Genomic DNA, 12,159 nt, shown 5'->3' on the forward strand with positions numbered 1-12,159 from the left:
AGTGTTCAGATCTCAGGAGCCTCTCAGGCAGACTTTGGGGGTCTGTCCCTTTTGTCCTTGACTTTATAACATGTCCCCCTAAGTTCTGCCTCCTTTCATTTCTCTAGTTCCTCCTAAGATCTTCCTAGATACACCTGTCTAACTGATATGAGAATGTTCTATCAAATGAATACACGATTTTTTTCCCCATTACAATCGCACTTCTGCAGAGTCTCCCAAACTGCACAGAGGCAGTGGGCAGTGTTTTATTGACTCCTTACTCTCCTTAGGTCCCTTACTCAATGCTCACATCCTCTTTTCTCAGGCCCACATCCAGCCTTTCTTCATTTTCTCAATCATCGTGCATCACTTAATAAATATGTATTTTCCGATGGCTTTAGGCGACCCCTGTGTTTTGGTCGTTCGACCCCCGCCGGGGTCGCGACCCACAGGTTGAGAACCGATGTTCTAGGAGGTCTGTGGCCTGCAGTGAGGGCAAACGGCCACCTCGTGGGGAGGGGGCCTTAGCCACCTTCACCCTGTAGCCCAACCAGTCAGTTATCACAGACATCACCACCCCATCAAAGACCACCGCATACTTTTGGGGGGTTTAATTATGCTCTACGCTTCTTAGTAAAACAACTAATCATAAATAGTGACTGTGATAAATGTATTCACATAAACAATACAAGTAAGTCAATCCAGTCACGCACTTCATTTATTAATAGCTTAATTGTTCTTTATCATTGTTTAATTTGCCCTGGTTTCCCTTTAATGAGCCGTGCAACTTTTAAAGTTTCAGATTTATAACAAACATTTTAACTTAAGCAAGCCCTGGGCAGATGGTTCATGTCAAAAGTCCACGGGGAAAGCTTCTGGTTTTAGCCTTTGATTTTTCTCGTTGTTGTTGTTGTTTTGCTTTTCAAGCTGGAGAAATGTTTGACAGCACTGATAATTTGTAAGCATACATCACCATCAACTTTTATCGTCCTTCAGTTCCCTGATCTCCCCCAGATTTCTCTCCTGCTCCTGGCTCAGGAGAAGCCGGGAAACCAGACAGAAGCATGCCTGAATGGCCCGTGAGATAAGCCTCATAAAGTTATTTTTCTCAATTAATGGTTTTCACTGACAATTTTACAGCCCCACTTTAAGCTTCTCCATTCCCTTGGGCATTTGTACATCTGCCTCCGAAAAGCCTCATCCAGTCCAAAGAAATTGGTCCCTCAGAATACAAACTGCCCTACTTTAAAGAGCTCATCTCTCTCCCTCTCTCTTTTTGAACGTAATAACACTTGAAAATAAATTTAAACAGAAAGTAATAGGGCTTCAAAGCAGAGCTATCAAAGTGATTTATTCATGAGTACATACTTATTCTTCTCCCAATTGACATCCATTTTATATTCATTTCCTTAAGTGTGTATCCTCAGCTTTTTCCTAAGTCTTTACTAATAATATGAACTTCTGATTCCACCCTCATTCCCCTCTACTTCACACCGAAGACTCATATGTGCTAAAAGGGGTCCACTGGGGGTACAGAGCCACAATTTGGAAAGCTCTGCTATGAAATGATAATGCTCTCTAGGCACAATTACTGACTTTATTAGGTAGTCAATTAGCTATTTTTTCCATTAGTTGCTTGAAATGCACTTTTATAATCACCCTCCACTGGTAGCAGGAAAGTGTACCTTTTTCTTAGGTCAGGGAAGCTTCGCTGGAGAAATTTCTATAGTCTTCTCCCCAAAAGACTCATAACAGAAGAAAAACTAAATGACAATAATGCTCCCTTTATATTATAAAGTTCTCAAAGCAGATTCATACATATCAGTTCATCTAGTCTTTTTTTTTTTAATTAAGCAGATGAGAAAACAGGGGCTCAGTGAGATTAAATAAAGGGCATCTTCAAGGTTAGACAACTTGTCAGTCAGTTTCAGAGACCAGGACTTAAACCACCACTTGATGGTTCTGATTAAGAAAACAGATTCATTTTCACAAATAGGATTAGAGACCCAGTGATTTTCATCAGCATTATGGTGAGGAATCTTTTGAAAGCAATACTCACCAGTGACTGTGTTTTTCTTAGCTTAGATCTGTCCTGCAATGTATTGTTCTTATCACGTGACTGCCGGCTGGAATCTGGGGTCATGTCATGTCTTTTCTTTCTTCTGTAAATTGGCAAGCATTGGAAAAATCACAATCATTTTAAAGCTCTGCCCATTTGATTTTGTTGTTCCTATGATTTAAAAGATTATCTTCACTCAACTGGAAACAAACCAAATGTCTATCAGTAAAGAACTGGTTGAATAAACTCTGGCACATCCACACAATGGAGTGTTATAAACTGTAAAAAGGAAGGCAGACTGTTTCTGTATACAACTGAGGAGTGATCTCCAGGATATACTGTTACACAAAGAAGAAGAAAGTGGGTAAAGGAGTATGTACTGTATACTATTATTTATTTTTTAAAAAGTGTGTGTGTGTGTGTGTGTGTGTGTGTGTTTCAAATGGAAGGATTACACCATAACATTTTTGAAAAATGGTTACCTATAAGTAGGATTCCAATATGACCCAATCGAGTATAAGGAACAGTATAGAAGGTAAGAACAGAAGCTAGGCTTTGCCATATGTATGTTGTTTTGTTTATTTGATTTTGGAGCCATCTTTGTTTGTCTCAACATTATAAAATAAAATGAAGGATAAAAATTCCTAAAATCTAAAAACAAAACGAAACAAATGATCTTGTCTATTGAGTTGGCGGCATTAGCACACACAGAATTACATCACGGGACTTTAACACAGTAATTTGTCTAAATATTCTTAGTAGAATATCTCAAGATAAAAACACAGGCAAAGGAATCTTAAATTGTTTTCAGTAATCCTATTGTTTGTATTAATGTTACTATTTGTTTTCTAAAATATCATATATATTAAGTAAGTATGAGCAAACCATAGCCCAGAGCCAACAGCAGCCTAATGCCTGTTTTTGTAAATAAAGTTTTATTGGAACATAGTCATGCTTATTTTTTGCATATTGTCTATGGCTATTTTCAGGCTACAATGGCAGAGTTCAGCACTTGTGACACATGTCCTATAAAGCTTAATGTATTTTCTGTCTGGTCCTTCCCAGAAAAAATTCACCTAAAACAATGGATCTAGGCAATGATCATCAATGACCACTAATATCACAAAAAAAGAGACAATGAGAAATCTTGCACCCATAATAGAAATGCATGATCATTATATACTCAAGCCTCTAGATCTTACCACCAATATGGCCAAATACAGGAGACAGAGGGACACGTGATGTTGGGAATACAATCAGCAAAATAGAGAAGGTAAGATGCTCCGGATAAATGACCTGTCTACAGCCATATCACCCTGAATGCACCCGATCTCGTCTGATATCGGAAGGTAGGATAAATGACCTGATTTCTACCACAAACAAATTATAAGAGAAAAAGAGAGAGAGAGAGAGGAAGGAAGGAAGGAAGGAAGGAAGGAAGGAAGGAAGGAAGGAAGGAAGGAAGGAAGGAAGGAAGAGGTGAAACGTATGGATTAAAAAAAAGATAAGTGACATATTGACCAAAAGCAATATGTGGACCTTATTTGGAACATGACTAAACAAACTAACTGTTTAAAAATATCAAACACTGCCTGACCTGTGGTGGCGCAGTGGATAAAGCGTCGACCTGGAAATGCTGAGGTCGCCGGTTCGAAACCCTGGGCTTGCCTGGTCAAGGCACATATGGGAGTTGATGCTTCCAGCTCCTCCCCCCTGTCTCTCTCTTCTCTCTCTCTCTCTCTCTCCCCCCCTCTCTCTCCTCTCTAAAAAAAGAATAAATAAAATTAAAAAAAATTAAAAAAAAAAAAATCAAACACTTATGAGACATTCAAGGAAACCAGATAACTGATTTAATATTTAATTGATTCTATTAAGAAATTATTTATTGACTTAGATGTGAGATAGTATCAAGTTATGATTTTTGGAGTCTATTTTTTTAAGGATGTACATTAAAATATGTATGAATGAAAAAATATGACATTTGGATTTGTCTCAAAACTAGCCTGCCCTGCCCTGGTGGGATAGCTGTGTTGGTTAGAGCATCATCCCAAAGTGCAGAGGTTGCTGGTTTGATCCTTGGTCAGGGCACACACAGGAACAGCTCCATGTTCCTGTCTCTGTCCCTCTCTCCCTTCTTCTCTTGCTAAAATAATAAATAAAAAAAATTTTTAAATAGCACAGCAGATAAAGCATTGACCTGGAATGCTGATGTCACTGGTTTGAAACCCCGGGCTTTCCTCATCAATGCACATATGAGAGGCAACTACTATGAGTTGAGGCTTCCCACGCCTGTCCTTCTTCTCTCTCTCTATTCTCTAAAATCAATAAATAAGATCTGTTTAAAAAATCAGAAATAACCTGGAGGAAGGGCAGAGTGTATAAGGAATAAATGAAATCAAATTGGTCCTGAATTGAAACCTATTAATAATGCTGGATGATGGTTACAAGGGGTTCTCTTCTACTTTTGTATATACTTGAACTTCCAATATAAAGTTTTATTTAAAAAGATCAGCTTTGCGCAGTATTTCTTGCTGCTTAATTTTCAACAATTTCCCATAACTTTAAATTAAGAAATTTCAAATATACAGAATAGTTGAAAGAATAGTAGTGATTACCCATATATTCTCCAACTAGCTTCAACAATTGATAATATTTTGCTATTTTTGCTTATCTCTATATGTATAGATGCATATATGTACACACATACACAAACCATATGTCTATATACATTTGTCACATCGTAAAAAAGTAAGCTGCAGATGCTTCACCCCTAAATACTTCAGCACTCATCTCCTAAGATAAAGACATTTGCCCACTTAGCCACTCTAGTGTCATCATACCTTGGAAAATGACCAGTAATTTCTTAAAATCATTTAATACTCAGTCTATATCAAAATGTTCCAAGAATGCCTATGAAAGTCTTTTTTTTTTAGAACTGAATCCCATCTCGACTCAAACTGAACTTGGTTGTCTCATGTTCTACAACATTTTCCCCCCTCTTTTTTCCCCCGTGACACTGACTCTGAAGGGTCCAAGCACCTGGTCTATTTTGGTGAATGGAGCCTATCTATGACTTAGGTATTACTATTATTGACATTTTATAGGTGTGGAAACTGAGACACAGAGAGGTTAAGGGAGTCTCCAAGGTCACACAGCTAGAAGTGTGGGAGCCTGGATTTGAACCCAAGCGGTATGGTTCCAGAGCCTGTACGCTGTCACTATCCTATGCTGTCTTGATGTTAATCTGTAATTCTGAAAATATGGCAGATGTATTAAAACATTCTCAAATATTCTAAAATTCTGTTCCTTAATTTCTTGGTTATCTTTTTTTTGTGTGTGTATGTGTATTAACAAATGAACAGACACATATGTCTATGTATATACATAGATACAAATCTGTATTTCTTCTTTCTATATTATGGGTGGAATAGTATAGATACTCTTTTGCAATTTGCTTTTCTCATTTAACAATGTACTCTGGAAATCACTCCATATCTGCTCATAGAGATCTTCTTTATTCATTTTTAAAGTTGCCTAGTTCTCCATTGTGTGAATGGACCATACATAATTTATTTAACAAACACTCTTTTATGTATGAGCATTTAAGTTATTTCCAACATTTTAAGTCATAAACAACGCTGCAATATATATCTTTATGCAGATGTACTTTTGGTATTTTCAATTTTGATTCTTAGAAGTACGATTGCTAGGTCAAAATGTAAACACATGTGCATTTTTGCTGGATATTTTGAAATTTCCCTCCGTAAGGTCTGTGCCAACTGATATTCCCACCGGAAATGAGTGGATTCTATCAGTATTTGCTCACAGCCTCCAGAACAGTATTTCGCATTCCCAACCACAGGTGGAAAACTCTTGTTTTCGATTGCAGTTGGTTGAATCCATACATGCAAAGGGGCAAATGTAATGTTTTGGAGGAGTCAAAATTTATGTTGTTCAAGGGTGAACTGTACAATGTAAAATATATATGCTATATAATCTACATATAAACAATAGATAAATATGAAAGCCAGGCTTCTCATTGTCAAAGAAGGGAGGTGAAAATGTGGGAAAAAGACTAGAATGAACCTTACAGTGGTGGATTAAAATTTGAGATATTATATATTTTAAAAGAAGCTGTAATATTAAATCATTACAGCTTTAAAATACAAACGCATCCCAATGAACAGAGTGAAATCCCCACCACCAATTCCTTTCTTTTTCAATTGCTTTTTACTTTTCAGTTACTTTTTCAAGTGCAAATGGAAAAGTACTTAGTATTTTTACAGTAAGTTCTATTTTCATCTTTTCATATGTTGAAGTGCCAGCAAATTGTTTCTTTTTATTTCTTCTTTTCCAAGTGAGAGGAGGGGAGATACAGTGACAGACTCCCACATGTGCCCTGACCAGGATCCACCTGGCAACCCCATCTGGGGCCGATGCTCTGCTCATCTGGGACCATGCTTACAACCAAGCTAATTTCAGCACCTGAGACAGAGGCTCCACAGAGCCATCCTCAGCACCCGGGGCCAATGCACTAGAACCAATTGAGCCATGGCTGTGGGAGTTGAAGGGAGAGAGAAAGAGAGAGAGAGAGAAAGAGAGTGAGAGAGAGAGAAAAGAGGGAAGGGTGGAGAAGCCGATAGTCATTTCTCCTGTGTGCCCTGACCAGGAATCGAACCTGGGACATTCACACGTGGGGCTGACACTCTACCACTGAGCCAACTGGCCAGGACCACAAATTGTTTCTAAAAGCAAACAAGTGAAGAAGGGCCTGGAGTGTCTCACCCTTGCCACATCTGCTTGATGGGGTCACAATTGTCAAGGTAATTAAATCGAATGATATCAGTTGGATGCTTGTCAGAAGATCGCCATGGTGGGAGGTCTTTCTCCCCTGCGTGATTCTTCTTTCTTAAAGAGGAAGCCGATCGAAAGGCTGAGGAAGGAGACTGCTTTTCCTCTGCAGAACTGCTTGTCACTGGCTGAACATCAGCAATCACAAACTCATCTTTTAGAGGTGTCTAGAAGAAAATTAACCATTTCTGTTCTTAACACACTGTAATAACAACAAAAACAGTAAAACAAAGAATAAGAATATCATCATCATCGTCACCATGATGGCAATGATAATGGTGACAATGATTACAGCAGCCATCAACAACCCTGGAGCACTTGCTGTGTGCCAAGCACTGTCTCAGGAAGTTTTCATGCATTATTTTATTTAACCTTCACAATGACTCTATTAGAGTAATCACTACCACTCTCATTTTAAAGAAGAGGAAACTAAAAATAGGGTAAACCAATTAATTGGCCTGTTACTACATGAGTATTAAGACAGAGGGTCAGAATTTGAATCCAGGACTGTCTTGTTTCAAATCTATGCACTGAGCCTCTCTATAGCATACTGCCATCTCCTCTGCTGCATCATGTATCATTTTTCTACAATTGCAGTTAATTTATCCATAAAAATGTATATATTAAAAAAAAATGCTGCCGGACCAATGGTGATGTTGTGAATAGAACATTGACCTGGGACACTGGGGTCCCAGGTTTGAAACCCCAACATCGCTGGCTTGAATGCAGGCTCACCAGCTTGAGCAGAGTCACTGGCTTGAGTATGGGATCAGAGACATGACCCCTTGGTTGCTGCCTGAGCCCAAGGTCACTACCTTGAGCAAAGGGTCAATAGCTCAGCTGGAGCCCCTGGCCAAGGCACATATGAGAAGCAATCAATGAACAACCAAAGTGCCGGACTATGAGTTGATACTCTCATCTCTCTCCCTTCCTGCCCTGCTCTCTCTCTCAAAAAAAAAAAAAAAAAAAGGGCTGCAGCCCTAATTACCTATAACAATTTCAAGTTATATCAGGGTAGTTTATAGATTTTATCAGTTATCAAAACCTCATCCACTCTCCTAAAATACTTTCGCTTTAATTTCCCAAATTGAAAGTCTATTTTGTGTGTGTGTGTGTGTGTGTGTGTGTGTGTGTGAAATTCATAAAGTTTTTATGTGGTTGTAGCCTAAGGGAAATGGTATTGGTATGTTGAGAAGCCATTAAAGGCTTAATTTCTGTTCTTTAAGAGATTAGGGAAGCTTTGCTGGGTGAATTGGTTTGCTTGAATTGCTTGTGAAAATTAAGAAATTCCCCAGTCCCTGCAGGCAGAATCACTTAGTTTCTTATCCTTGTTTCAACTGCTCTTTGTATATATTTCTACTACCAGAGAGCACTTACTACCCATGTATTTGTCAATGTCCTAGGCCACCAGACTAGGCTCCTTGGAAGTATAGCTAAGATCACAGCACTCACAACACCCAGCACATAACAGTTTTTTAAAAATATTTACTCATTTAATGAATGATTATAATCTGGTAGATAAAGCAGCCATTTTTTATTTATATAACTAATAGCTCATTATTGGTTTATTACTCAATATTTTGTGCAGATCGCATTTGGAATGGACATTAATTTCACTTTTCTGAGCTTATACTGCATGAAATCTCTCTGCTGTTGCTGGAGAAGGTCTTGTTAATACTACCAGGAATACATGATAATAAAAATTAATTTTGGGGGGAACACTTCAGGTATAAATGATAGTAATTACATATAAGTAAACATCATTAATTCTGATAAAATATAAAATGCTTGACACTTTAACATAATAGATGATAATGGAAACTGTGATGACTGTTTGCATTAAGTAAAAAATATTTTGTTCACCTAGTCTGTTTGAGAATTTTTTAAATTATGACTATGCAGATTTTTTTTGTTAAATACTTTTATTTGCCTATACTGAAATGATCACAAATCTTTTCTCTTTTATTCTGTGAGTTACATTGATTGATTTTTTTTTTAATGCTTCACATATTTGCATTCCATCTTTGTGCGGGGTCCATGCTAATCTTCTTTGTATCATTCCAATTTTAGTATATGTGCTGCCCAAGCAAGCATGACTGATTTTTGAATATTATGTCAAACTTACTCTTCTTGAATAATCCCATTTGGGCATTGTGTATTATTTCTGGATTTGATTCACTAGTACTTTAAAGGATTTTTTATGTCTGTATTCATGAGAGATATTGGTCTGTGGTCTTGTTTTGTTTTCTTGTAAAATCTTTATCTGGTTTTTTGTGTGTGGGGGGGTATTTTTGTTTTGTATTTTTTCTGAAGTGAGAAGCAGGAAGTGAGAAGAGGGGAGGCAGACAGACAGACTCCTGCATGCGTCCAACCGGGATTCCCACGGCATGCCCACCAGGGGGCGATGCTCTGCCCATCTGGGGCGTTGCTCCACTGCAACCGGAGCCATCCTCAGCACCTGAGGCAGAGGCCATAGAGCCATCCTCAGTGCCCGGGCCAACTTTGCTCCAATGGAGCGTTGGCTGCAGGAGAGGAAGAGAGAGATAAGGGAGAAAAGAGAGGGGGAAGAGTGGAGAAGCAGATGGGTGCTTCTCCTATGTGCCCTGACCAGGAATCAAACCTGGGACTTCCACACACCAGACCGACGCTCTACCGCTGAGCCAACCGGCCAGGGCTGGTTTTATTATGAAGATAATGAGTTCAAAAGTGTTCCCTCTTCCTCTATTTTCTGAGTTTATGTAAAAATTGGTATCTTTTCCTTAAATATGTGATATTTAGATCTAAAGTTTTGTGGATAGTTTTAAAATTAAGATTTATTTTTAAATTGATAAAGATCTTTTCATGCTTTCTATTTCTTATTGAGACTGTCTTGGTAATTTGTGGTTTGCAAGAATTGTCCATTTCATCTAGGTTGTTGAATTTAGGAACATGGAATTATTTGTAATATTTTCTCATTATCATTCCAGTGTCTGCAAAATCTGTCATGATGCCTCCCTCTTTCATACCTGCTACTAGTATAAGTTATGTGTTCTCTCTCTCTCTCTTTTTTTTTTTTTAGTGAGAGGAGGGGAGATAGTGAGGCAGACTCCTGTATGCATCCCAACCAAGATCCACCCAGCAACCCCTGTCTGAGGCTGATGCTCTGTCCATCTAGGGCCATGCTCACAAACAAGCTATTTTTAGCACCTGAGGCAGAGGCTCAAAAGAGCCATCCTTAGTGCCCAGGATGGACACACTCGACTCAATCAAGCCATGGCTGTGGGAAGCGAAGAGAGAAAGAGACAGAAGGGAGAAGAGGAGAGAAGAAGCAGCAGATGATCGCCTCTCCTGTGTGCCCTGACCAGAAATTGAACCAGGGACATCCACCATACGCCAGGTCAATGCTCTACTGCTGAGCCAACCACCAACCACCAAGGCTGTTCTTTCTTTTATAACTTATCAGTCTAGCTAGAAATTTGTTAATTCTATTTGTTTTTAAAGAAGCAGTTCTGGTTTGGTTTTCTTAATTATTTACCTGTTTTTAATTTCCTTGATCTTTGTTCTTTATAATTTCTTCCTTCTATTAACTTTGGGTTTAACTTTTTCTAGATTAAGTCTTTTGAAATTATGTTTCTTAGAGCAGAGAGTGTGGTTTTACACTCTTACAAAGTTTATTCTAGTCCAGTCCTCTTATTTTAAGGTTGGGTAAGTAGTATTAACCACTACCATCTGCTTTTAAAATGTTTTCATGCTTGTCTGACCAGGTGGTGGCACAATGAATAGAGCATCAATCAGGGATGCTGAGGACCCAGGTTCAAAACTCTGAGGTTGCCAGCCTGAGTGCGGACTCACCAGCTTGAGTGCAGGGTCACTGGCATGAGCATGGGATCATAGACATGACCCTATGGTTGCTGGCTTGAAGCCGAAAGTCACTGGTTTGAGCAAAGGGTCACTGGCTCAGCTGGAGCCCCCCAGTCAAGGCACATATGAGAACCAATCAATGAACAACTAAAGTGCTACAACTATAAGTTGATGCTTCTCATCTCTCTCCCTTTCCATCTCTCTCTGTCTCTCTCACTAAAATAAATAAACAAAATATTTTCATGCCAGGTATAAAGTACTTGGGGAAGGGAGACGATGATGGGACTGAGGGAAGGTAAATTAAGCTCTACTCTAGTGGCTGCCTGTAGGCATCATCATTGGAACAACTTTGCAGAGAATTACACAAATTATTCGAGCATAGGGCTGACAGTTGACTTTAAAACCATTGTCAGATGACTTTATTAACACTCATCAGATGACTTTATAACCTTAGTCTTTCTGACTAAGAAATAAAATTATTAGTTGATTTTATTAACCTTTGTTGTTCTAATTTAGGTGGATTTAACAGAAAAACATAAGATTAACATAGCAAAGTACTACTCCCTACAGAAGTTTAATAGCAAGCAAAGAGGTAGAAATCCTATTGCATCAGAAGCAGGCATTATTATTTTATTTATTTATTTATTTATTTATTTATTTATTTATTTATTTACAGAGACAGAGAGAGAGTCAGAGAGAGGGATAGACAGGGACAGACAGACAGGAACAAAGAGAGATGAGAAACATCAATCATTAGTTTTTCACTGTGACACCTTAGTTCATTTATAGCTTTCTCATATGTGCCTTGACCGGGGGGCTACAGCAGACAGAGTAACCCCTTGCTCGAGCCAGCGACCTTGGGCTCAAGCTGGTGAGCTTTGGTCAAGCCAGATGAGCCCCTGCTCAAGCTGGTGACCTTGGGATCTCGAACCTGGGTCCTCTGCATCCCAGTCCGATGCTCTATCCACTGCGCCACCACCTGGTCAGGCAGAAGCAGGCATTATTTTAAATATATAGTTATGCAGAAATATTTTGTGGAAGAAGAGTTATTATTGAAGACAAAGCACTGAAGTCAGTTTTATATATAATACTCTAAATCCCTTTTTAAGAAGTTGGCTAATCAGTTTTCTCTCCTCTACACCAAAACAGCTTAAGCTCCAGGTATTCCATGCCTTTCCCTGCTCACAAATGAAAAGGTCAAGAAAAGCCTTATGAGAAAAGATGTCATAGCTACAGTAATTTTGAAGATAACTTTTCCATCACTGCGGTTTAAAATTTACTTTTAGCAGTTTAAAATTTATTTTTAAAGAAATCCTCGCCAGACCAGATAGTGGCGCAGTAGATAAAGTGTGCTAACTAGGATGCTGAGGACCATGGTTCAAAACCCTGAGGTCGCCAGCTTGAGCGTGGGCTCATCAGCTGGAGCATGG

At 38.7% G+C, this 12,159-nt stretch overlaps 1 protein-coding gene and 1 non-coding gene across 4 annotated transcripts in view; both read right to left on the bottom strand.

Annotated features, from left to right (window-relative positions):
• FBXO16 (F-box protein 16) overlaps positions 1–12,159 on the bottom strand; it is a 59,974-nt gene that overhangs the window by 11,339 nt on the left and 36,476 nt on the right. For all 3 annotated transcript variants that reach the window (XM_066278594.1, XM_066278595.1, XM_066278593.1), the window contains 2 exons: positions 6,824–7,056; positions 2,039–2,141 (listed from right to left, as the gene is read on the bottom strand). In XM_066278594.1, the coding sequence (XP_066134691.1) occupies positions 2,039–2,141; positions 6,824–7,056 (336 nt within the window). The remainder of the gene's footprint in view (positions 1–2,038; positions 2,142–6,823; positions 7,057–12,159) is intronic.
• Positions 8,877–8,979, bottom strand: LOC136321685 (U6 spliceosomal RNA). The gene has a single exon (XR_010728818.1). It is a non-coding gene; the product is annotated as a U6 spliceosomal RNA (small nuclear RNA).

The sequence above is a fragment of the Saccopteryx bilineata genome, chromosome 1 (genome assembly GCF_036850765.1).
Source record: "Saccopteryx bilineata isolate mSacBil1 chromosome 1, mSacBil1_pri_phased_curated, whole genome shotgun sequence".
Lineage (NCBI taxonomy): Eukaryota > Metazoa > Chordata > Mammalia > Chiroptera > Emballonuridae > Saccopteryx > Saccopteryx bilineata.